Source organism: Lynx rufus, unplaced genomic scaffold, assembly GCF_022079265.1.
Source record: "Lynx rufus isolate CCGP_SWC_20201006 ecotype Redwood Valley unplaced genomic scaffold, mLynRuf1.p SCAF_31, whole genome shotgun sequence".
In the NCBI taxonomy this organism is placed as follows: Eukaryota; Metazoa; Chordata; class Mammalia; order Carnivora; family Felidae; genus Lynx; species Lynx rufus.
In genome coordinates, this window is record NW_025814847.1 from 2,994,128 (window position 1) to 3,021,224 (window position 27,097).

At 48.2% G+C, this 27,097-nt stretch overlaps 1 protein-coding gene across 1 annotated transcript in view; it reads left to right on the top strand.

Moving 5' to 3' along the window:
- The first annotated feature begins 464 nt into the window (after positions 1–464).
- Positions 465–27,097, top strand: part of FCRL5 (Fc receptor like 5) — a 39,383-nt gene continuing 12,750 nt past the window's right edge. The window contains exons 1-9 of the mRNA XM_047093065.1: positions 465–652; positions 805–979; positions 11,299–11,319; positions 12,549–12,803; positions 14,943–15,197; positions 15,477–15,761; positions 17,182–17,454; positions 20,106–20,384; positions 26,659–26,937. Coding sequence (XP_046949021.1) covers positions 838–979; positions 11,299–11,319; positions 12,549–12,803; positions 14,943–15,197; positions 15,477–15,761; positions 17,182–17,454; positions 20,106–20,384; positions 26,659–26,937 — 1,789 coding nt within the window. The 5' untranslated portion in view covers positions 465–652; positions 805–837. The remainder of the gene's footprint in view (positions 653–804; positions 980–11,298; positions 11,320–12,548; positions 12,804–14,942; positions 15,198–15,476; positions 15,762–17,181; positions 17,455–20,105; positions 20,385–26,658; positions 26,938–27,097) is intronic.

A 27,097-nucleotide genomic window follows, 5' to 3' on the forward strand; every position in this document is an offset into this window, starting at 1 on the left:
AACGCACCAACATAGTATTTGTCACTAATTATGAACATAGTGGTTGTTTATGGGGACGCCTGGGTGGCACCCGACTCTTGATTTCGACTCAGGTCATGGTGTCACGGTTGGTGGGATCGAGCCCCACGTTGGGCTCCGTGCTGACAGAGCAGAGCCTGCTTGGGATCCTCTCGCTCCTCTCTCTCTGCCCCTCCCCCATTGGCTCACGCTCTCTCTCAAAATAAACAAACATTTAAAAAAAAAAAAAACAGTAAAGAAAGCCATAAAATGAAGTATTTCCTTTCCATCCACAGTTCTTACCAACCCAACTACTATCTTAGGTATACTTTCCAGGAAAAAAAAAAAAAACCAGCGTATTTGTATCAGCTTGCACACACGTGTTCTATTTGTCACATCTACCCCACTGGGACGATATTACGAGTACCAACCCACTCCTGGGCTCTCTCTTCCCACTCACCAGGGTGCTGCACGCCTCTCCGTGGGGGCTGATCTCATTCGTAACGGCTGCACTGCAGCTCGCCGCAGAGATGTACAGAATCTTCATCCACGGTCCCGTGTTCATGACCTTTCACGTGCTTTCAGTGTTTCGGGCAGTTATGAACGACACCGCTGTAAACATTCTCTTAGACAATCTGCACACACTTCCCTTAAGGTAATTTCCCAGCCTTAGAGATGTGGGGTCCCGGAGCCGTGTGTGTGTTTTTTTAAGCCTAGAATTTATTTTCTCACCTTGGTCATAGGGCAGGACATTCTGATTCTCAGTTAAAGAAGGGTAGTGCCACTTCCTTCTTTCTAATTCACTAGCACGACCTGCTCTTCGAAAAAGAACTTTCTCAGATGAGCTCCTCGGGGCCGCTGTGGAGCTGTGCTTCTCAAGAATCAAAACCAGCCCTGTCACTCCTGAGAAAAGCCCTCGTCTGGCCTCATCCCGGGGCAGGCCAGGCCTTCATGCTTCTGTGGGTGTCAGTGCTGGTCCTGGGTGAGTACAAGTGCCCAACGCGGGCCCAAGGTGGGACGGGGACAGCCTCTCTCTCCACCCTGGGGCTGGCCCTTTCACGGGGCTCAGACGTTCTCTCCTGCAAGGGGAGACTGTTCTCGGGACTCCCCATCCAGCTCAGGGGTTTCTCCCTTGAGTCGGAAGCAGTGGAGGGAGCTGGGATAAACCTTCACCCTTACGGAGAAGGAAACCCAGTGACCACACGGTGAAGGATCTATTCGTTGTTTTTCTGCGATAAATCTTACTTCATGAAGCCCAGAAAATGTATTGTTTGCTTGTTCCTATTGCCTGATTCAGAGGAGACCTTCCTTGTTTCTCTGCAAAGGAGATCATCTATTGCTTGTATGACCAGCCCAGACCCTGGTCCTGGGCACGGAAGGGCACGGTTTCTAACACGACGATGTCTCCTTCCCCTACACCATGGCAAACCCCGGCAGTGATGGGCAGATAAAGATCACAGGGGGAGGGGGACAGCAGGGCCCCAGAGGGAAGGCAGTGAGGCTCGGGGAAAGCCTGGGGCACCTGACATTCTTTCCCCCGGGGTTGACTGAAGTATAATTGGCAAATAAAAACTGTACATGTTTAAGATGCAGAAGATGATGTTTTGACATACATCTATTATTAAAATAATCACCACAATTGAGCTAATTAACATTTCTATCTTTTCACTTCACCTTTTGTGCGCGTGTGTGGTAAGAACTCACTGTCAGGATCTAATCTCCCTGCCAATTTCGAGTGTCTGTTCTTATTAACTATGGTCCCCGTGGTGTGCATTAGGTCTCCAGGATTTATTTATCTCGTAAGTGAAAGTTCATTTCCTTGGATCCACACCTCCCTGGCTCCCCCACCAGCTGGGAAATACCATTTTATTCTCTGCTTCTGTGAGTTCCAACTTCTTTGGACTCCACGTGAAAGTGAGGTCACACAGCATCCGTCTTTCTGGGTCTGGCTTGTGTCACTTAGCGTTGTGTCCTCCAGATTCATCCATGCTGTTACAATGGCAAGATTTCCTTCTTTTTTCAGGCTGCATAATACTCCATCATATATATACATATATGTCATATTTCCTTTATCCATTCCTTGGTTGGTAGACTTCCATACTCCTTGGTATGGAAACTTAGAATGTTTCCGTATCCTGGCTATTGCAAAGAATGTGGCAGTGAACGTGGGAATGAACGGAGGTGTCTCTTCAAGATACTGGTAACATTTCCGGGCCACCTGGGTGGCTCAGTAGGTGAAGCACCCCCTCTCTCTCTGCCCGTCCCCCACTCTCTCTTTCTCTCTCAAAATAAATAAACTTAAGGAAAGAGATTTTTTTAAAAGGTACTGGTATCATTTCCTTTGGATATATATCCAGAAATGGGATTGCTGGATCGTATGATAGTTTTATTTTTAATTGTTTAAGGAATTTCCAATCTGTTTTGCATAATGGCTATACCAAGTGCATTCTCACCAACACTGCACAAGGGTTTTCTTTTCTCCACTTCCTAACCAATGCTTGTTATCTTTTGTCTTCATGATAATAACCACTCTGACAGGTGCGATGTGATATCTCATTGTGGTTTTGATTTGCATTTCCCTGATGACTGAGTGATGTTGAGCATCTTTTCATGTACTTACTGGCCGTTTGTATGTCTTCTATTGAGAATATCTGTTCAGGTCTTTACCTGTTTTTCAGTGAGGCTATTTGTTTTCTTGTTGATTTGTTAGAGTTCCTTAAACATTGTAGATACTAACTCCTTACCAGAATCATGACTTACAAATACTTTCTCCCATTCCATAGGTTACCTCTTCATGCAGTTGGTGGTTTCCTTTGCTGTGCAAAAGCTTTTTACTTAGATGCAACCCCGTTTGTCTATTCTGCTTTTGTTCCCAAGTGCTTTTGGGGGTCATATCTAAAAAATTGTGTCCCAGACCAATGTCAAGAAGCTTCCTACCTGTGTTTTCTTCTGGCAGCTTCACAGTTTGGGGTCTTACATGTAAGTCATTAATATACTTAGAGTTATTTTTGTACAAACAAAAACGGCACGGTATACAAAAGAGACTATTCTTTCCCCATTGTGTGTTCTTAGCACTTTTGTTGAAGGTCAGTCAGCTGTAAATGTGTGGATTTATTTCTGGGTCCTTGATTCTGTTCCATTGCTCTATATGTCTGCTTTTGTCCCAGTTGGGATGACTATATCTTTGTAATATGTTTTAAGTCAAGGAGTAGGTCTCGAGTTTTGTTTTTGTTCAGTATTGCATTGACCCTCAGTATCTTTTGTGGCTTCACACGAATTTTAGGATCCTTTCTTCTATTTCTGTGAAGAATGCCATTGGAATTTTGAGAGGGATTGCATCAGATCTGTAGATCGCTTCGATAATGTGGTGTTTTAACATATTAATTGTCCCAAGCCGTAAACACAGGATGTCTTTATATTTATTTGTGTTTTCTTTCATTTCTTTCAATGTTTTATAGTTTTCAGTATAGAGATTCTTCGATTCCTTGGTTAAATTTAGTCCTAAATATTCTATTCTTGTTGATGCTAATGGAAGTGGGATTGTTTTCCTGTTTTTTCAAATAGTTTGTTGCTAGTATACGGAAATGTAACTTTTTTCTGTACGTTGACTGTGTGTCTTGCCACTGTACTGAATTGCTTATCAGTTCTAACAGTATTTTCGTGGAGTCTTGAGGGTTTCCTATATATAAGATAACCATCTGCAAACAGAGACCATTTTACTTCTTCCTTTCTGGTTTGGACATCTTTTATTTCTTTTTCTTGCCTAATGATTCTGGCTAGGACTTCCAGGACTATACCGAATGTAAGTGGCAAGAGTGGGCATTCTTGCCTTGTTCCTGAACTGATAGGAAAAGCTTTTAGCTTTTCACCATTAACTGTGATGTTACTTATAGGTTCATCTCTTATGGCTTTTACTACATTGAGATACTTTCCTTCTAGACATAATTTGTTGAGAGTTTTTTTTTTTAATCATGAAAACGTGTTGAATTTTGTAAAATACTTTTTATACATCTATTGAGATGATCCTATGATTTTCAAAAAAAATTTTTTAACATTTATTTTTGAGAGACTGAGACAGACAGAGCAGGCATGGGGGAGGGGCAGAGAGAGAGGGAGACATAGAATCGACGCGGGTTCCAGGCTCCAAGCTGTCAGCACAGAGCCCAGCACGGTGCTTGAACTCAGGAACCTCATCTGCTCAGGTGAGATCATGACCTGATCAGAAGTCAGATGTTTAACCGACTGAGCCACCCAGGCGCCCCTAGATGATCTGATGATTTTTATCATCCATTCTGTTAATGTAGTGTATCAACTTTATTGCACTGCATACATTGAGTCATCCCAGGGGCAAATCTCACATGTTCCTTCTGTTTGCTAGCATTCCATTTTAGGATTGTTTTAATTCTATGTATATCAGAGATATTGGCCTGTAATTTTGTTTTCCTGTAGAATGCTTATTTGGCTGACCTCACAAAGTGTGTTTGCAAGTATGTTCTCTCCTCTTCATTTTTTGGGAAGCCTTTGAAATGGTTTGGAGTTAATTCTTTAAGTGTTTAGTAGAACTCACCAGTGAAGTCATCTGACTTCTTTGTTGGGGGGCGAGGGGTTGATTAACAATTAAATATCCTTACTTGTTATCGGTCTGTTCAGATTTTTTCTCTCTTCAAGATCCATCCAGTCTTGGTAGATTGCATGTTTCTAGAACTTTATCGATTTCTTCTAAGTTATTCAATTTGTTGGGATATACTGTTCATAGTAGTCTTTTTAAAAATATTTTTGTGCTATCAGTTGCAATGCCTCCTCTCACTTCTGATTTTGAGTCTTCCCTTTTTCTTAGTCTACCTAAAGGTTTGTCAATTTACTTTATCTTTTGAAAACATAGCTCTTAGTTTTGTTTTCTTTTCTATTTTCTATCTTCTATTTATTTCTTCTCTAATTTTATTATTTCCTTTCTTCTGCCAACTTTGGGCTTCTCAAGGTATAAAGTTAGGGTTTTTTTTATTTTAGGGTTTTTTTTTATTTGAGAGATTTATCTTTTTCTTGAAGTAGGAATTTATGACTATTAACTTCTTTCTCAGAATGGCTTTGCTATATCCCATAGGTTTTACAATGTGTTTCCATTTTTATTTCACTCAAGATAATTTCTGATTTCCCTTTAGATTTTTTCTTTGACCCATTGATTGTTCAAGAGTGTGTTGCTTTGCTTCCGTTATTTGTGAATTTTCCAGTCTCATCCTGTGAACGATTGCTAGCTTCATACCATTGTGGTCAGAAAACTCAATCCTCTCGGGGCGCCTGGGTGGCGCAGTCGGTTAAGCGTCCGGCTTCAGCCAGGTCACGATCTCGCGGTCCGTGGGTTCGAGCCCCGCGTCGGGCTCTGGGCTGATGGCTCGGAGCCTGGAGCCTGTTTCCGATTCTGTGTCTCCCTCTCTCTCTGCCCCTCCCCCGTTCATGCTCTGTCTCTCTCTGTCCCAAAAATAAATAAACGTTGAAAAAAAAATTTTTTTTAAAAAAAGAAAACTCAATCCTCTCAAATTTGAGACTTGTTTTATAACCTAACACATAATCTGTGCTGGAGAATGTTTCGTGACCACCTGAGAAGAATGTGTGCTCTGCTACTGTAGGATAGAATGTTCTGTATACATCGATCAGGTGTACATGTTAGATATGCAAACTCTTCGGTTTAGAATCTTGTACAAGCCTGACATTTCCTTATTGATTTCCTGTCTGAATGATCTACGCATTGTTGAAAATGGGGTATTAAGGCCCTTACTACTATTGTATTGTTACTATTCCTTATTTCAGTTCTCTCATTTGTCTTCTATATTTAGGTGCTTTCATATGGGGTGCATGTACGTTTATGGTTGCATATCCTCCTAATTCCACTTTACCCCTGCATAGTAACTTTCTTTGTCTCTTGTTATAATTTTTGACTTAAAATCTATTTTGTCTGATACAAGTAGAGTTGCTCCTGGTCTCTTTCAGTTACCATTTGCATGGAATATATTTTCCATCCTTTTACTTTGAGCCCATGTGTGCCCTTAAATGTAAAATGAATCTCTTGTAGGCAGCATACAGTTGGATTTTTTTATTCATTCAGATATCCCACGTTTTTTACTGGAAAATTTAATCCTTTTACATTAAAGGCAGTTATTGATGGGTAAGGACTTACTATTGCCATTTTGTTCATTGTTTTCCCACTATTTTGTAGTTCCTTTTTTTTCTTCCTTCTCCTACTATCTTCCTTTGTGATTTGATGATTTTTTTGTAGTGGTATGCTTTAACTTCTCTTTTTATCTTTTGTGTTATCTACTATAGCTTTTTTTTTCTCTTTGTGATTTCCTTGTGATTTTTTTCTTTGTGAGGCTTATATTAAACATAACAGTCAATTAAGCTAAGAAATTTATTTCTATCACATATAAAAACTCTACACTTTTTCTTCTCCCTCCCCACATTTAGTTATTAATGTCACAATCTCCTTGTTTTTATATTCTGCATACATTAACAAATGATTGTAGCTATCGTTATTTGTAATACTTTTGTCTTTTTTAATTTATGCTACAGTTAAAAGTGATTATATATCACCACACAGTATGCTATCGTCTGAATATATGCATCCCCAAATATTCATATGTTAAAATTCTGACCTGTCAGGTGGTAGTTTTAGGAGATGGTGAGGTCTTGAGAGGTGATTAAGTCTTTAGGGCTCTGCAAGGCAATGAGATTAGTACCCTTATAAAAGAGACCATGGAGAGCTCTCTCACCCTTCTGCCGTGTTACATGAGAAGATGGCTGTCTGTGACAAAGCAGGCCCTCACCAGAGATGAATCTGCTAGTGCCTTAATACTGGACTTTCCAGCCTCCAGAACTGTGAGAAATACATTTCTCTTGTTTATAAGCCACCCACGATGGTATTTTTGTCAGCAGACTGAATGCACTAAGGTACCATATTTAGAGGATTCTGAACTGGACTATACATTTACCTTCACCAGGGAGTGTGTGTTTTTATGTTCCTAATTAGTGTCCTTGCTTTAGTGCCCTTGAGGAACTCTTTTGCTTTTCTTATAAGGCAGGTCTAGTGGTGGTGAATTCCCCCCAGCTTTTGTCTCAGAAAGTTGTTTTTTTTTTAATGTTATTTATTTTTGAGAGAAAGAGCATGAATGGGGGAGGGGCAGAGAGAGAAAGGGAGACAGAGAATCCCAAGTAGGCTCTGAGTTGTCAGTGTAGAGCCCAACGTAGGGCTCAAACTCACAAACTGCAAGATCATCACCTGAGCAGAAGTCAGATGATTCACCAGCTGAGCCACCCAGGAGCCCCTGTCTTGGAAAGTCTTTCTCTCTCCTTCATTTTGCTGGGTATAGTATTTCGACTGGCAGTGTTTTTTTTTTTTCTTTCAGTGTTTCGAATATATGACCCCACTCTACCCTGGCCTACGATATTGCTAAAGAAATCCACTATAAATCTTACGGGGGATTCTTTGTATGAGACTCTTTGATGCATTGTTTTTCTCTTACTGATTTCAAAATTCTCCTTGTCTTTCGCTTTGGAGAATTTGAGTATAACGTGCTTCAGTTTAGACCTTTTGATGTTCAGCCTGTTAGGGGTTATTTGGGAGCCATGAACCTAGATATAGATTTCCCTCCCCAGATTTGGGAAGTTCTTGGTCGTTATTTCTTTAAATAATCTTTCTGTTCTTGTTCTCTGCTCCTTCTGGGACTTCAGTAATAGGTACATTGATTCACTTATTGTTTTCCCAGAAGTCACTGAAGCTTTGTTCACTTTTTCATTTTTTCTTTTTCTTCTAACTGGGTAATTTCAAACAGCCTGTCTTCAAATTTGCTCATTCTTTCTCCTAAGTGACCAATTATGCTGTTGCCGCTACTGAATTTTTCAGTTTGGTCATTGTATTCTTTAGTGCCAAGATTCCTGTTTGATTCTTTTTCATGTTTTCTATTTGTTAAACTTCTCATTTGGTTTGTGTATCGTTTTCCTGATTTCATTTAGTTGTGTCCTTATAGCTCACCGAGCTTCCTTAAGACTATTATTTTGAGTTCTGTGTCAAAGAGTTCATGAATCTCCTTTTCTTTAGGGTCAGTTGCTGGAACTTTATTAGTTTCCACTGATGTTGTCATATTTGCCTGACTTTTCATGATCAGTGCAACTCTGCATTGGTGTCTCTATTTAGAAGAGCTGATACCTTCACAGACTGGTTTTGGAAGGTAAATACCTTCTGTGGCTTCCCTGGGGTTATAAGGCTGCCTCCAAGATATGGTTGAACAGAGCTGGAGCTGGGTCTCACGGCTGTTGCTGGGTCTGCAGTTGGCGGTTCCATTGCCAGGGGTATGAACAGATCTCATTTCTGCTGGGTCCTTGAGTACTCTCCCACTGAGTTAGGCTGATTCCTAGATGGCCAAGACTGCCTCTAGACTGCAGCAGAATGGCACTGGAGCTGGAGTCACAGGACTACTTTCGCAACAACAGTTGGGTCTGAGCTCAGCAGGCCATGATGCTGGGGCATAGAAGGGGATGGTTCCTCTCGAGTCTCTCGGCAGTAGGATCTAGGTGCAAGACCATGAACAAATGAGACCAGATTTGAGTCCCCAGAAAGACGAGGCAGCTCTAGGTCTGCAGCTGGGCTCACAGTGAGTCTTCTACCGGGGCATGTGCCCGCCTTTTCAAAGTGATCCTCCTTGGTCTTGGGCTCCAATGGGATTGTGCAATCTCCTACCCAGGTCCCAAAGCTTCCCTGCTTTTATCTATGGATGGCTGCCAAGTACTTGCTTCTGTGGGAGACACAGGTTGGAGAACTCCTATTCCATCATCTCACTCGTGTCATTTTTCTAGTACACGGAACTAACTGCATCTGCGGGTGTGTTTCAGTCTCTATCAGTTCACACACACAAAGGGGTTTGTTTTTACCAACATTGAAAACCTTAGAATAAAATATGTATTCATGTATTTCACAAAAACTTTTAGTGACACATATGCACAGCCCTGTACGGGGTGCTGAGAATGATGGGAAAGCATGGGAGGCAGCATTTCTGTGCTCAGAAAGCTCATGATCTAAAAGGGCCTCCAGGGGCGCCTGGGGGGCTCAGCCGGTTAAGCATCCGACTCTCGATTTCGGCTCAGGTCATGACCTCACAGTTCAGGAGTTCAAGCCCTATATCAGGCTCTGTGCTGACAGCGCGGAGCCTGCTTGGGATTTTCTCTCTCCCTCTCTCTCTGCCCTTCTACTTGTGCTCTCTCAAAATAAATACACAATAAGTGAATAAATAAATAAGTAGGCCTCCAGCGAACCCAGTGTACAAGAAACATCCACCTAACAAGAGCCCAGTTAAATAAATGTCCAAAGTTACCAACAGTGGTGTAAGCAAATACCACACTGCCTGCCAAGGAGCTGGTAATGCCTTCAGGAGACAGAGAGCAGGAGCTAGAGGAGGCAGACGTGTAGCAGGGCCCAGTGGCAGGAAAGAGACCCCATAGTTGGAAGCTGCACCAAACACTCCAGAAATAGGACATCCCAATGTTGTCCCAACACAGAGGGACAGGTTAGGGTAATGGCCTGGAGCACATGCTTTGGGGCCAAATAGCACGTGTTCAGACAAATGGCCCCAAACTCCGTTCTGCTGCCTACTGGCTACTTAAACCAGTTTACAGCCTGTAAAACAGCAGGGATGATCCTAGAACTTACTTCACAGAGATGTTGACAAGATCACCTAAAACACTACACGCAAACATCTACCACATAGAATATACTCGGGAAAATTTTAGCCACATTTAAAACAATACAAAGTCCACGGTGACCAAGATACTTGGGCAATGGGAAATAATCCACTGTTCTCTATAAAGCTCGTAGGTCTGGATTACGTCTCCCCACCAGCCTCACGTGGAGAGGGACAGTACCGCTTGCTCACTGCTGAATCTCCTTTGTCCTATCCAGGCCCTGGCACATAGTCGGCATTTTAAAATTTGCTGAATAGGGGCGCCTGGGTGGCTGTCGGTTGAGCGACCGACTTCGGCTCAGGTCATGATCTTGCGGTTCGTGGGTTTGAGCCCCGTATTGGGCTCTGTGCTGACAGCTTGGAGCCCGGAGCCTGCTTGGGCTTCTGTGTCTCCCTCTCTCTCTGCCCCTCCCCCACTCAAGCTCTGTCTCTGTCTCAGAAATAAAATAAACATTAAAAAAAAATTTTTAATTTGCTGAATAAACGAACAGTCCCTCATCTGGAGTGTCTAAGCTGTTTATAAACTTGCCAACTTTGCCTCCTCTGTCTTCCCGTTACCCATTTCTCAAACCTGTACCTCCTACCTCTATTCACTTAGTTACTTAATTCATTACTTAATAAATACACATTCAATATTTACGGAATGTCTCTTAAATGCCAGGCACTGCTGTAGATCCAGGGGGGCACATAACAAACCTAAGAAGCCCCTGCTCTCACAGAACATCTATTCTAGAGGTGGGAAAGTAAACAAGCAAATAATTTGGGATAAACACTCTGAAGAAAAGTAAACATCATCATCTCTCGCCCCTGCCTTCTAATCAGCCTCTCTGCTTCACATCCGGTCTCACGGACGTCTACCCACCGTCATAACGCTCCATCGAAGTTACAAATTCTAACCTTACCGTTCTCCTACTTGAAGCCTTTCCATGGCTCCCTGTTGATGATGGGAACACTGCAGCTTTTAGAAGAAACCCACAGCTACTTACCGCCCATGACGCGAGCCCTGCATGCCTCTCCGACCCGAGTCCTCCTCACTCCCTTCCTTCCAGAACTCCGTCTCAGCCCCCCTGAACACCAGTGCTATTTCTCCACTTCTGTGCCCTTCCTCCTTTCTTACCTCCTCCACCATGTCTCGCCAGGTACAGACACCCTTGCCTGGCTGACTCCTGTTTTCATTCAGTTTTCTCAAGGATCACTCTTTCGGGTACGTGTCACAGCCCATCCCCCTCACCACACACACCCCCCACTCACACACACACCCACTGGCCCCGCTGGCCCTTCCGCCCTCAAGATGCCCGTGTGTGTTTCTACTACTGCACGTCCATTCCGCACTACGTTATTTTCTTCCTGCTTCTGCTCCCCCAGCCGTCAACTCCTTGCCAGCAGGTACCATTTTTTTTTATTCATCTTAGAAGTCCAAGGAGAAGGAGACATTTGACAAGCGTCTGTTAAGTTTTTTAAATGAATTTCTATTGAAAGAAATAATAAAATGAACAGAAAACAACAGCCATGACTTTTGAAAAACCGAAGAATCCTTGCTCTGTGTTCATCTCTGGCTAATTTATTTATTTTGCAGCTCCTGTCAGTGGAAAATCTGGTGAGTTCTCGTCTCTTTTGCTCTTCGGGTGTCCCTGGATAAGAATGTCTCCCTAAAAAACACGAGGTGCTTGCAATGTCTGTCTGAGGGTCTCCAATAGCTCCTGTTCTCGCCGAGACCAGAAGGGATGTGAAAGTGTCACGTGCTCTACTGGCATCACCCAAGGGCCAGGACAGCCACACGCCCCCCCCTCCCCCCCCCCGCCCCGTCCTCTCCCTGGAAGAACTAAGAAATGCACAAGCAGCTCCTGGCCTTCGGTAGACCCTGAACTTAACCCTACCGCAGATGGAACCCACTTGACCATGCAGGACGTCCTCAACTCCACGGCAAACGCGCAGGGCTTGGGATAAGGTTTTCTCCCATCAGCAAGCTCGAAGAACGTCTCTGTAAGCATCGCACTGTGAAGACGCGAGCAGGAATACTACGTTCTCTACACATTTAGAAGTAAAATCCTGCAGGAAATGTTCCTCCTCCAGAAGAACATCCAGCAACTAGGCCCTCAAAAAGAAGAAATGCACCCAAAATAGGAATTGGGGGAGAAGACGTATTATCTGTGTCACACATTTTCTTAGTTCTGACTCCCACCACCATTCCCCTGGGTCAGAGAATGTCCTGAATATTTGAGGATTCACGAACGGCAATACAACCGCTCTCCTTGCCCGAAATCAGCCGCCCCGGGATTTCATCCTTGTCTGGCTCACTTCTGGATTCCAGCAGATGACCTGTCCGTTCCTTGCTCTGCCACAATCAGCTGTGACAAGAGTCTCTGGGCATCTGAAACATCACCTGTGACACGAAGGTGTTAGACAAGTTAATCTCTCAGGCTTTACTCAGTGCCAAAACCTTCAGAAAATAGGATTTATCCCGTGAGAGAAAGTGCACGCCTGTGATGCGCACAGCTCCCTGGGAGGTCCCCATGAGTCGGTGGATGTGATGAAGTAGGAGGGCAGGGGCGGCCTTCTCTAGCGCCCGTAAAAAGCCAACTGGCCATTGATCCCACTGACATTCGGCGGCGAACCCCGCTGCTTATACTGTCGGCTTGAAATCATTTCTCTCATCGCCATCCCCTGGGGGCTCCAATCCACAAACAGCCGTGAGCAACCACTGACCCTCCCGGGAGGCTTTCCTGGGGATCCCCCCAAGCCTGGTCCTCGGGTCCGTCCCACACAGACGACCACGGCGGGGACCACAGGCGTCCCCATCTCAGGCTCTGTCTCTCTCTTCCTCAGAAGCTGCGGCCAAACCCGTGATTTCCCTCCATCCTCCATGGACCGTCGTCTTCACAGGAGAGACAGTGACCCTGACTTGTCACGTATTGCACTTCCACGCTCCAGAGAAAATAAAACGGTTCCTTTGGTACCTCGAGGGAAGAATGCTACGCGAAACCCCAGGAAACACCCTGGAGGTCCGTGACTCCGGACAGTACAGATGCCAGACCCAGGACTCGCTCCCAAGTGACCATGTGAGCTTGATCTTTTCTTCAGGTGAGAAAAAAAGAAAAGAAACAAACCACAGTTTCTTTAGAAACCACACAGTTACCCAGAAGCTGCCTATATTTACGGAATAATAATCTATACAGATGAGACCCAGAGATTTGTTGCTCAGATCCAAGAAAATTGGAGAAGCAAATTATTGGAATGGTTTCTGAATCTACGTATAGTTTTGGTTTTTTTAATTATTTTAATTTTTAATTTTTTATTTTTTATTTTTGAAAGCGGGACAGAGTGAGAGTGGGGGAGGGGCAGAGAGAGAGGGAGACACAGAATCCGAAGCAGGCTCTGGCCTCTGAGCTGTCAGCACAGAGCCTGATACGGGCTCGAACTCACAAACTGTGAGATCACGACCTGAGCTGAAGTTGGACGTTCAGCTGACTGAGCCACCCAGGCACCCCACACGTGTAGTTTCAAACTTATAAAATTTATTTGGAATAATAAGCAGCATGAGGATTTTTCAGATGGACAGGCAGACAGACAGACAGAGGTACAGCTGACCCATGAATGCCACGGGGTTGAAATGCACGGGTCCCCTTCCCTGCAGACTTTCTACAGGACAGGACTGTAAATGTATTTTCTCTTCCTGATGATTTTCTTAATAACATTTCCCTCCAGTTTACTTCCTTCCAACAATACGGTCTATGATATAGAGAACATACAAAATACGTGTTAATGTCACAAAATGCGTAATTCTCAGATTTTCCACTGCATGGGGGGGTCGGTGCCCCACCCCCATGTTGTGCAAGGGTATAATGTATACAGACAACAAGAAAAAAAGAAGAAACATTTCTCTTTTTCCCTGTGTCCTAAAGCCACCTGTTTTTGTTTTTTGTTTTTTTATGTAAAGAGATTCTGATTTATTTTGGTGTAATTTCCTTCTGAATTAAAAAGAAGAGAGAGAATCCCAAGCAGGCTCTGCCCTGCCAGCACAGAGCCCAACACAGGGCTCGATCTCACCAACCGTGAGATCACGACCTGAGTGAGATCGGGAGTCTGATGCTTAACTCACTGAGCCACCCAGGCACCCCAGAAAGAATAACAAATAAAGCCACCTGTTTGAATTCAAAGCAAGTTATGATGTTCTCTGATTTCATGAACAAGGAAGCAGTATGGTAACAAGGAGAAAGTAAGATGCTTATCCTCTCTGAGCTGACAATTCCCCTCTTAAGAATTTACCTACTGGAGGGGCACCTGGGTGGCTCAGGCAGTTAAGCCGCCGACTTCAGTTCAGGTCATGATCTTACGGTTCGTGGGTTCGAGCCCCGCGTCGGGCTCTGTGCTGACAGCTGGGAGCCTGGAGCCTGCTTCGGATTCTGCGTCTCCCTCTCTCTCTGGTCCTCCCCTGCTCATGCTCTGTCTCTCTCTGCTTCAAAAATAAATATTAAAAAAAAAAAAAAAAAAAAGAATTCACCTACTGGAATCATAGACACACTCCCCCCAAACTGAAGGATGCTGAACGGTCAAGAAAAGAAAGCTCATTAAGTAAATTACATGGCATCGCACTGAAGGGAAACTTTGCAGCCGTTAGAAGCCAGGTTCGGGGGGCGCCTGGGTGGCGCAGTCGGTTAAGCGTCCGGCTTCAGCCAGGTCACGATCTCGCGGTCCGTGAGTTCGAGCCCCGCGTCGGGCTCTGGGCTGATGGCTCAGAGCCTGGAGCCTGTTTCCGATTCTGTGTCTCCCTCTCTCTCTGCCCCTCCCCCGTTCATACTCTGTCTCTCTCTGTCCCAAAAATAAATAAACGTTGAAAAAAAAAAAAATTTAAAAAAAAGAAGCCAGGTTCAGTAGCGAGACCGACAGCCTAGAGAAGGGTTCGTAGCAGAGTAGGTTGTCAAATACACAAACATTGCTGCAGTTTCATAAAGAGAACACGGCAGACTCTCACGTACGTGCCCATGGAAAAGAGCACCCGACACGTGCACGTCCACATCTGGGCCGCGAGGCGGGAAGGGATCTGTACTTAACATTTCCGCTTTCCGAGTCTTCTCAGGACACGTGTTCACTCTAAAATCAGAATAAAAGTGGATCGTAGTTATTTTATGCGTTCTTCTCCCCCATCCCAATCCTAGAAAATCCGTTGGGGACACTAATCAAGAGAAGGCACCGAGTGACCAGGCTTGCATTGTCTTGCAGCGAACCTGATCCTGCAGGCTCCCCCCTTCGTGTTTGAAGGCGACTCTGTGGTTCTGAGATGCCGAGCAAATGCAGAAATCACTCTGGATACCATGACACTGCACAGGTGGGGCAAGGTCCTGAGCGTCTCTGATGAAGGTTCCGACTTCCGCATCGAGCAAGCAAGTCTCAAAGATAACGGAGACTATCACTGTTCCGGATTTAAGAATGGCTGCTGTTCCTACTCTTCCAACATGATCAACATCGAAGTCCAAGGTAAAGCCTTCGTTATCTGCGAGACGGGCTTGCTGAAAGGACGCTCCCTGAGGCAGCAGAGGGTGAGAAGGATGGGCTGGGATACCCCCGCACCTCAGGGCTCACTCCTGCGAGCATCGGAGGAAGCGCAGGAGTGCTTTGAGCTGAAGGGGTTGGGGATGGAAAGCGGCCTCCCCCCGCCTGCTGTGCACCTTCCACGGCTGCTGCAGACGGGCTGTGTTTCTCTCCAGAGCAGTTCTGGGCCTCACTGCTCTGGGGACCGTTGCGATCCTTCTCTAGAGCTGTTTCCACGTCCCGTGCTGACAGCCAGCCTCTCACCAACCGTCTCTGGGAAGTCAGTGACCCTGACCTGCAAGACCCAGCTCCCTCCGCTGAGGTCAGACGTCAAACTCTGGTTCCGCTTCTTCAAAGACGACCACATGCTGCAGCTGGGCTTGGAAAGCTTTCTGAAAATCTCGACCCTCACCACGAGGAGCAGAGACCCGCCGTATTACTGGTGCGAGGCCCAGAGAGGGTCTTCCGGCGTCTGCAAACAGAGCCAGAAGTCCCAGCTACGCGTGCAGAGTGAGTGTCAGCGGGTTCTGATCCGCCAGGACCCGGGGACGGGGCAGGAGCCAGGCGGAGCCGCACATCAGTGCTTGATTGTCCTGCTGGTCAACTGGAGCCCAGCCCCTCCGGCTTCTTCGGGCTTTGCACTGCCTCCCAACCCATCTCTTGCCTTACCCGCTTCCTGCCTCCTCCCCAAGTCACCTGCGTGGGTCTGTTCAGGCTGCATGGCCTGCACGCAGAAGTGCATTCTCTCACAGCCCTGGGGACTACGAGTCCAAGATCAAGGAGCAGTAGGTTGGTGTCTCAAGAGAGCTCTTTCCATCCTGCAGCTGGCCAGCTTCTCGCCGAGTCCTACCTGGGCCTCTTTTCCTCTGCTGTCATAAGAGCCCCGGTCTGACCTGATTAGGGCCCCACCTATAGCTTCCTTTAACTTGAATTACCTCCTCAAAGGCCCTGTCTCCAAATACAGCCACCTCTGGGGTTAGGGCTTCCACACAGGCATTTGGGAGGAACACGGTGCAGCCAGTGACGTCCTGATGTCTCTGCTGTCTCCCAGATCTCTGAGCAAGGGTGTCTCTCTATCTGTCGTGGGCCTTGTGCTCTGTCCAGCCCAGGACCATCACGCCCTTCGATGTGTCCGCAGCGTCTCTTCCCTCCCTCCCTCATTCTCTCTCCCTCCCTCCCTGTTTGTCTCCATCTCTCTTTCTCCCAGGGATGCAGAAGTATCTTTTCCCAATTAGCAGTTAATTTTTGACAATAACCAACACACACATCCTCGTAGGATACAGGGATGGGTAATAACATCGTAGCCACTCCAGAGATGTAGTCGGGGGTGAGGAAGACCCCCGAAACCACCACTCCTTGACCAGGGCACTCAAGGCCCTTAGGGAAGTCATGGCTGCCTAACCCAGCCCGGCCTAAGGAGACTCTTCATTCAGCACTGGGCCAGTACTCAGCAGGCAGACCCCAGTCCTGGCCTCTGGAAACTCACAGGCCACCCATCCTCTTCCTGACCCTGTTCTCTCCAAGGGAAACAGAGGGGGTCAGGATGGATGCGGGGAGAGTGCGGGGACAGAGGAGGGGATCCTGGAACAGTGTGTGAATCTGGAAGGGAAAGGATGAAGGGTGGTGCACTGAGCCCAGCCCCAGTGAGTGGAGAAGTGGAGAACAGGGACTGAGCAGAAGACCCCAGGGCTTGGGCAGGTGGGGGCAGCTCTTCCAGGGTCACAGGCAGAAGGAAGGAACAGGGAGGGGTAAAAGAAGGGACTTCTTCCACCAGAGCATCATTTACCCTGGAAAACGGGAGTGGGGTCACCTCAAGGGGGGCGGATGGGGAGAAGGGGGCACGTGGAAGGCAGGGGCTGAAGCCTGGCCAGCACCGGAAATGTGCAGGGAGGAGGCCCAGCACCCGCTGACTGAAGATTCTTTCCCTCAGTCCCTGTGTCTCATCCTGTCCTCACCCTCAGCCCCCATGGGGCCTCGGTTCCTGAAGGACGTACAGTGACGCTTACCTGTAAAGCCGAGAGTGGCTCCTTCCCAATCTTGTACCAGTTCCTTCGCGAAGAAGTCGTCATCCAGAAGATGGAGCCCACTTGGGGCATGGAGTCCATCATGTCTCTGAGGGCAGAGCATTCTGGAAACTACTACTGCACCGCGGACAACGGCCTGGGTGCCCAACGCAGCCTGCCCGTGTACCTCACTGTGACTGGTAAGTCCTGGGCTTGCAGCCCTCCATCCTCGGCCTCCTTCCCCCAGCCCTCCCGTAGTGCGCTCCCGCCTCCAAGGCCCACCGATGTTCCCGGGGACAGCTGCCTGCCTCTCTGCACCTGGTCGCTGGCACAGTGCAGGCTCCATCAGAGCCCGGGACGTCTGCACCGCAGCCCCCCTCCCGGCCCCACCCGAGGAGCCCGGTGCTTTCTCGTGCCCACCCCTCGTCCTGCGAGGCCCCATCCTCGCACGTGCTCTCAGTAACTGCACAATCAGTCCCCGAGGCCCAGAGGTGACGTCAATTATTGATCACCACACACCTTGATCACTTGGCTCTCGAACGTCACGTATGGATCCCAGCGGGGTACAGAGCCACCAAAGGTACTCAGCCCGCGCGGCGCGATCAGCGTTTCCTCCGCGGGCGCCGGGGAGCAGGAGTGCAGGGGAGAGCGAGTCTGGGAAGCACGGATGACCCCCCCGCCCGATGGCCTTAAGGCCCCCAAAGTGACAAAGGCGAGTGTCGAAAAAGTTACGAACCTACCCGGTTTCTGCGGAGCCTCGAGTCTCTGCGTTGTACCGTCGACGCAGAACCAGTTCCGGGCGCACCTTTGGGGGCGGGGGTTGGGGGGGGTGTACCCATGCGCAGTCCGGTCCCGGCGCAGGACCCGCGCAGCCTCAGTTTCCGCTTCTGGAGAAAACACACAACCAGGCTGGCGACGAGCCAGAGTGCAGCCGCTCCCGCAGCTCCTGCGCAGAAGGTCGTACGGAACTGGGCCAGGGAGCCCCGACGGAGGCATCGGACCAGGAGGGCAGGGGCTCCGCGCTGCGAACACCCAGAGGCCCGAGGACATCGGGCAGTGACGTCACCGTGAGCGCCTGCCGCGGCGGAAGTGCCTACGTGACGGCGCATGCGCTCGGCTGGCGCTGCGCGCCTTCTGCGGAGGCGTGAGGCGAGCCCGGCCCGGCCTTGCGCACGGTTCTGGGGGCGACCGGCGGGTGTGGACCGGCACCCCGGCCAGCCCCGGGCCGAGGCCCACGAGTACCTGCGGGCCGTGGGGGCAGGGGGGCACCCGGATCTGCGCTGCCCGAGACAGGACTCGAGGAGAGCTCACGGGGGAGCTGAGGGCTGGGAGAGAGCCTGGGACCCGGGCGGAGGCAGGCGCCGAAGGACGCGCAGTGGAAACGAGGGACCCGTCCAGGACCCGGCGGGAGGCTGGCGGTGCAGACTGCAGCGAGCGTGGAAGGGCCGAGGGGCGGAGGACGGGCGGCAGGAGGCCTCAGACCCATGCTCAGGGCTTGGGCCTTATTCCAAAGGGAGCTCCAGGCTCCGCGATCGGGACTCACACCGGAGAGATCACTCGGGCCGCCGGGGTGACGAATGGATGGCAGAAAAGAGAAGAGCCCGCCCTGGGAGCCGCCAGGAGCAGAGCAGAGGCTCCAGAAGAGAGGCCAGACAGGACCTCAGGCCAGCCCCGCCGAAGGGGAAGGGCCCTGAGCACCGTGGCTCGTGGGAGGAGGCGCCGTGACCCAGAAACCGCAGAAACCAAGGGAAGAACGTATTTGAAGCAGAAGATGTGGCCACTTCAGACAAAGCAGAGCTGCGAGCTGATGAGAGACAAGAACTGAGTCACCTCCCCTGGGTTCAGCCACAAAGCGCTGCATGCAAAAGCAGGAGACGCAAAGGAGAAAAGGGAGTCTGGGTGTGACCGCTGCCTCGCTTACCAGCTGCGCGGTTGACTGCTTTGGGCTTCAGTTTCCTCTTCTGTAAGATAGGGGCAGTAATAGCACCTGCCCCATTGGCTTGTTTGATAATTAGTGCTTGCATGCATGTGTTTACAAACTATACACGACAGACACCCGTACAGCAGATGCAGATGTGACAGCGCTATATTCTCATTATAATCGCAAACGCGGAAGATCAACGTTATAGATTGGTGGCGATAAGGCAAAAAAAGCAGGTTTTCACAGACCAAAACAGGAGTGTGAGGCAAAGAAATGGAGACAGGAAATGTAGGCCCCTTCTCTCAGAAATCCGTCCACAGGAGAAAGGGATGACGGGGAAGAGTACACAGAGATGCGGAAGGTTTTCTGTGCTTGATTTTTTAAAGTTTATTCATTTATTTTGAGAGCAAGAAAGAGAGCAAGCAGGGGAGAGGCAGAGAGAGAGGATCCCAAGCAGGCTTCATCAGCACGGAGCCCAGCATGGGCCTCGAACCCATGAACCATGAGATCATGACCTGAGCCGAAACAAAGAGTTGGGCACTTAACCAACCGAGTCACCCGAGCACCCCATGCTTTGCTGATTTTCAGTGTTCGAGAGGATTAAATACGTCTACGTGGAGTTTGGAAAAAGCCGGCGGAGCCAGAGAATCTGTATGTGGGACAGAGGCAGGTGGAGAAGGAGGAGGATTCTTCTGGGGTGGGCAGGTGGGGGCAGCTCTTCCAGGGTCACAGGAAGGAACAGGGAGGGGTAAAAGAAGGGACTTCCTCCACAAGAGCGTCATTTACACCGGAAAACAGGAGTGGGGTCACCTCAAGGGGGGCGGATGGGGAGAAGGGGGCACGTGGAAGGCAGGGGCTGAAGCCCGGCCAGCACCGGCAACGTGCAGGGAGGAGGCCCAGCACCCGCTGACTGATGATTCTTTCCCTCAGTCCCCGTGTCTCGTCCTGTCCTCACCCTCAGCCCCCGCGGGGCCTTGGTTCCTGAAGGACATACAGTGACACTTTCCTGTAAAGCCGAGAGAGGTTCGCCTCGCATCCTGTACAAGTTTTATCACGAGAATATCAGCCTGGGGAGCAGGTCGGTCCTGTCTGCAGGAGGAGTGTCCCTCCGTGTCACCGTGACGGTGCAGGACTCTGGGAACTACTTCTGTACCGCTGACAATGGCTTCGGGCCCCAGCGCAGTGAGGCCAAGAGCCTCTCTGTCAAAGGTAAGCCCTGCATTCTTGTCAGCCACTCATCTCTGTTTTGCCACTATGTTACAGAAGAGGAAACTGAGGCCCGATGCGACAAGTGGCGAGGCAGCCGTCACACCCAGACTCCCTTCTCTTGCATGCGGCGTTTTGTGGCTGAACCCCGGGGGCGCTGACTCAGTCCTTGCCTCTCACACGGTTCTTTCCTTTCAGAAGTCTGCACGGATCTCGCAGTCTCCACCTCCCCAACCTGGCGCCCCTGGCAGCCAGCTGTGGGCCTTAGCCCTCCCTGCCCTGGCTCAGCCTGACCCCTGGATAGCTCAAGGGACTCCCCAGCCTTTACCAGAGGAATGCATTCCCTCCGAGGTTTTCGCATGTTCTGCAGATCCCGTCCCGGGAGACTCTCTCTTAACCCAGTGCCCAGAAGCACTAACGCTCACGCGTGCACTTGGCTGCAAGCAGGGTCACGCAGCCAAGTAGGCGGCAAGCCCTCAACCGGTCCAGAGTTCCCAAGCCGTTGAAGCACTCACGGCAGGGTCGACGAGGGAAGGAGGGAGGGTTTTCTGGAGTTTCCGTGATCTTTTGCCTGAATCCGTGAAAATAAGTTTCATTTTATCGTATCACATTTTTTAAGTTGTTGAAATATGCCATACGTTCAGAAAAGGACACAAATCAGAGGCATACAGCTCACGGTGACCCACGTAACCACCCAAATAGGTGGCATCACATTTGGAGTGAAGTTGCTTGTGTTTACACTTGGATCTTTGCTTCTTAGGGAGTGAAAGCCCAGTTGTTTGTGGGTTTGGCCGTTTTTTTGTTTTTAATTTTTTTTAATGTTATTTATTTTTGAGAGAGAGAGAGAGAGGGACAGAGGGTGAGTGGGGGAGGAGCAGAGACAAGGAGACACAGAATCGGACGCAGGCTCCAGGCCCCAAGCTGTCAGCACAGACCCCGAAGCGGGGCTCGAACCCACGTAACCGTGAGATCATGACCTGAGCCGAAGTCAGATGCTCAACCCTCTGAGCCACCCAGGCGCCCCTGTTGGTTTATCTGTTTTTATGAGAAATAGAAGGATGATGGAAAAACCATGAGCGGGGTTCACCAGACCATTCTACGTCATGAGGAAACTGAGACCGGTGTCCCCAGAGGGGAGTGAGAAAAACAAGACAACACTTGCAGGCACAAGGAAGAGCTGGGAGATCTCTCAGAAAATCATTTATTTCTCCAGAGCAGGTGATACTGGCCTGTGACGAGCTCAAAGCTCACTCTGCTCGCAGGCCACCAGCTATTTTCCTGTGTCCCCACCGTCACCCCTGCTGCTCCTAAGCGCCCTCCCTTCTCTCCACCTCGTGACCTCTGCCACGCCGGCATCAACTGCTCGGCTTCTGGCTGCGACTCCTTGCCGTGTATCTCAGCCTCTGCCCGGCCTCCAGGGCCAGATGGCTCGAGCCAAGGCAGCGGGTGGACCGGGCGGGCAGCCAGGCCCCGGGGGGCCGCAGGCCATGCACTGCCCACCTCCAGCCCAACAAAAGCGTGGAGACGACACAGCACAGCACGAACTACGGTTCAGAAAATACTTGTTTTAGGGACCCGTGTGCACGGCAGGGACTCTGGGGTTTCCTAGAAAGAGCCAGCGTACCTGAAAACACTTGGGTCGTCCGATCTAAGTATGAGTCAGAAAACCTGAATTCTGGCTCTGGCTATGAAAATGTGGTTCGTAATTCGGGCAAAACGTGTAAACTGCCTTTGTCTTACTGTTTCCACCGTATGCTGGAAGTTAGGCAAGACGGTGGTTAGCGGCCCTCCGAGCCCCAGAGAAGACAGCGGGGGCAGAGCGGGGCGTGCTGCCGAGCTGGGCCCGTTTGCCCGGCCCCCTGGGGGAGAGCGCCACCGATGGCCTCACTGTCGCTCCCGGCGGCGCGGGGGGAGGCACCGCCGGGGCCATGGGAGGGGGCAGGAGTCGGAGCACGATTGCGGCTGGAGGCAGCAGCTGGTGAGTATGTAAACTGGCAACGTGCTGGTCTTAGGAACACGTGAGTCCGGGTGGAGTTGTCTTATCTTTGAACAGACAGATCTGAAGGCTCTCTTGCTCCTGGACGACCTCTGTCTCAGGTCACAGAAATCAGGAATGACCAAAGGCAGACATTCCCCCAACGTAAATTGTGGGGTCAAGAGATTAGTTAAGAAATTTAAGTGTTGTGAGACCCAGGCTCCGAAGCCGGAACGTAACCTACCTAGGAAAGGCCCCAGCCCTAAGGCGCCGTCCATCCCATTACCACGTTTTATTTTCTTCTCAAACTTAGCAATGCCTCAAACTTCTTTATCTCCTGTTTCTTGCCTGCCTCCCTCAAAACCACATTGTAAGCTTCATGAGAACAGAGCCTCGTCACTCTGGGTCTCTGCCACATCCCTGTGCCTACTTGGCACCTGGCACAGTGCGGGTCCTCAGTCGGCATTCATAAAACGATGAACAAAAAGCCTTTGAGGCAAGATGAGGAAGAGAACACTGATCTTTGCATCCACTCCTGCACATGGGCAGAAGTTCATGAGCCCTAGATTCGCAGACAACTGTCTGTGAGCTGGGAAGCTTCACTGTGAGCCAGGCAGATACTCTGACAGAACTATGTACTTTTTTGAGGGACTGTGCCCCAAAGAAACGACAAAGAGAGTTTGCGGGAAGGTGTTCTGATAAGATATACCCATTTGGAACCTATCACCAGCCCTGGGTCAACGAAACACACACATACACACACACACACACACACACACACACACACACACACACACAGCATTCTCAAGCAGATACAAGACTCTGAATATACCTCCATCCATTGAAGGATTAGTTATAAGCAAAAAGAAGCAGAATATGGGAGTTTTGCATTGATGCATTTGAAACTGTAAAAGGGGAAGAAGGGACACGTAATTCATAATACTTTTAAAAAGAATTGCCATAGGAAACAAAAAAACCCCATAAATTCTTCTAACTATTCTCAATACAATTAAAGACAATACGGACTCCAGAAAAAAAAAAAAAACTGCAAAAAGGAACAAACAGGTTAAAGGAGAGATGATAAGAAAACAAGATACTTAAAAATTAGCAGAGCTCGGAAGAAAAGCCAAAAAACCCCCACAAAGCTCTCTTAGAAATGAAAGCCAAGTTCAAAGCCTTAAGAACAGGATGTATCCTTCTGAAAACCGTTAATCAAAGGGAGAATTGGTTTGAGAAAACATGACAGAACGCAAAGTAGAAAAAGAGAAACGAAAGCAACAAAGTGTTCGAAATATGGAGACCAGTGAAGACCCCGTGTGGAATGTCCCTAAGATAGGAAACCAAACTGAAGACAAAAAACAAAAGTCCAAGATGTAATAAAAAATTTTCCCAAAGTGAAGAAAATTGAATATGTAGATCGAAAGGCCTGGGTGGTTCAGTCGGTTGAGCGTCCGACTTCGGCTCAGGTCATGATCTCACGGTTCATAAGTTCAAGCCCTCCGTTGGGCTCTGTGCTGACAGCTCGGAGCCTGGAGCCTGTTTCGGCTTCTGTGTCTCCCTCTCTCTGCCCCTCCCCCACTGTGTGTGTGTGTGTGTGTGTGTGTGTGTGTGTGTGTGTCTTAAAAATAAACATTTAAAATTTAAAAAAAAACATACTCTGATAAGGTTACTGAATTTTGAGGTTATATATGCACACGTGTGTACATGTGTGTGCATGTGTTTGTTGTATGCACGTGCATGTATATGCATGCACATGCATTGTGTGTGGGTGTGCGTGCACATGTGATCACGGCAAAAATAAATGAAATTGGTCATCTCAGAAAGATTATTAGATTGGTCTTAGACTTTGCACAGAAACCAATGCTGGGAGAGAGGAGTCATGTCCAGATTTGCCCTTTCTTTCTTTCTTTCTTTCTTTCTTTCTTTCTTTCTTTCTTTTTTAATTTACATCCAAATTAGCATGTAGTGCAACAATGATTTCAGGAGTAGATTCCTTAGTGCCCCTTACCCATTTAGCCCATCCCTCCTCCCATATCCCCTCCAGTAACCCTCAGTTTGTTCTCCATATTTATGAGTCTCTTCTGTTTTGTCCCCCTCCCTGTTTTTATATTATTTTTGTTTCCCTTCCCTTATGTTCCTCTGTTTTGTCTCTTAAAGTCCTCATATGAATGAAGTCATATGATTTTTGCCTTTCTCTGACTAATTTCACTTAGCATAATACCCCCCAGTTCCATCCACGTCGTTGCAAATGACAAGATTTCATTCTTTTTGATTGCCGAGTAATACTCCACATCTCCTTAATCCATTCACCCATCCATGGACATTTGGGCTCTTTCTATCCTTTGACTATTGTCAATAGGGCTGCTATAAACACGGGGGTGCATGCGTCCCTTGAAACAGCACACCTGTATCCGTGGATAAATGCCTAGTAGTGCAATTGCTGGGTCGTAGGGTAGTTCTATTTTTAGTTTTATGAGGAACCTCCATACTGTTTTCCAGAGTGGCTGCACCAGCTTGCATTCCCACCAGCAGTGCAAAAGAGATCCTCTTTCTCCGCAGATTTGCACTTTCAAAGGAGGAAAAAGAATGGAGAATTTTATACCAAATCCAAAAGACATGCTCAAACATGCAGGGACCCAGGGAACTTAGTATCCATTAAACCTTCTTGAACAAGTTACATGATGACAAAATCCAGCCAGCCAAAATATGAATCGATACAAAGGGCTCAAAAGGAGTTAGCTATAAGAAGTGCAAGCTGGATCTCTTTGGACCAGAGACCAGCAGAGCCCCGCCTTGGCTGCAGGCTAGAGTCTGGGAGCTCTGAAAACAGGCTCATTACTAATCATCTCTCCGGACCCATTACATTCAGAATCTCTCAGATGTGGTCTCAGAATCTCTATTTTTTTTTTTTTTTACACGTCCTTAGTTAAGAATATTGTACACATAGGGTTGAAAACCACTGAATCAGATATGAAAACAAGCCTAATCAACTGTAAGAGTTATGGTCACAGAGAGCGCCAAAGGTGTAAAAAATATATACATAACAAAGAAAAGCTAGTTGGCCAGATGGGGAAAAAGAAATAAGAGAACAAGAATTTTCTCATGATTACTACTGTTATTTCATAGGGGAGCACAAAAAAGAATTGACTTGATACATTTTGAAAAATTAACGACAGCTGTCAAGTTTTCCATTTTGTAAGCAATATCTGAATACTTTGCAGGCCGTAACTTCTCATTCATGGATTATAGTTCACCAGTAGCCCATGGAAAATCAGTAAGTAGACAGAAGAGTCACATAGGATAGATACACGGGGGAGTTGTTCAGATAGAATAACTGTAGGGGCGCCTGGGTGGCTCGGTCGGTTGAGCATCTGACTTCGGCTCAGGTCATGATCTCACGGCTTGTGAGTTCGAGCCCCCCATCGGGCTCTGTGCCGACAGCTCAGAGCCTGGAGCCGGCTTCCGATTCTATGTCTCCCTCTCTCTCTGCCCCTCCCCTGCTCTCTCTCTCTCTCTCTCTCAAAAATACATAATCATTAAAAGAATAACTATAGAATTTAGGATTAGGAAGAGACAAGAAATAATAAAAATGAGTCTCTGCATTTCTGTGACTATCACTCATGACAGTGTGGGAGCAGGAGCTCTTACCTCCGTTAATGCAAAGGGAAAAGGGTCCAAAGTTTTTGAAGAACAATCTAGCATAATATATGGTTACTTGAAATGTTCATATTCCTCACCCGAGAAAAGTCCGCTTCTAAGAATTCATGCTCAGAAGCTCATGTGCAAATGTACCGTGACGTGTATGCAGGACTGTGGGACGTGACATTGTAGGAGAGCTGGGACATAAACACCTGCTCGTGGGGAACTGCTTCAGTGTACCGTGGTGAGTCCATGCACTGGAATGCTTTGCGGTTATTAAAGTAATCGAGCAATGTTTATCCCAAGTTAGCAAATTGTAGATTTCAGAGAGTTGCATTTTGTGGCGTGTGAATCATACCACACTAAGTTGGATCTCTAAAAGCAAATGAGACAGATCTTCAAGCAATGACGTGGAAAGATGTTCGTGGTGCGTTCCTGAAGGAAAGACCAGGCCACAGACCAGTGCATATATTGTGGTCCTGTGCATGTGCGTGCCTGTATGCTTTTATGTGTCTATTGATGTGTTGATACACATGAGTGTTCTGGTACAGGGAAAGATCTAGAAAACGTCATCAATACAGTGCAGAGGTCATGTCTGAAAAATGAAAATACAAGAAATGTGAAAAGATACAGATGTCAGCTAACTTACTTTTCTTCCCTCAGTCCCAGTGTCCCGCCCCGTCCTCACCGTCAGGACACCCAGGGCCCAGGTCGTGGAGGGGGAGGTGGTGGAGCTTTACTGTGGGGCCTGGAAGGGCTCTCCCCCCATCCTGTACCGGTTTTATCACGAGGACAACGCCCTGGGGAGCAGCAGGGTCTACAGCAGAAGAGGAGCGTCCTTCAAACTCCCCCTGTCCGCAGAACATTCTGGAAAATATGCCTGTGAGGCCGACAATGGCCTGGGGGCCCGGCGCAGTGAGACGGTGTCACTCGACGTCAAAGGTGAGTTGAGTCTTCCAACTCGGGCCTCGTTTCCGACGCGGCCCAGGCTCCGTGACGTCCCTGGCTGTGTGAGTCACGGGTCTCCTGTCCCTCCTTTCCCCCAACTGTCTCCTGACTTCTCGGCAGTCCCTGTAACCTTTGCCTTCAGGCCCCCAAACAC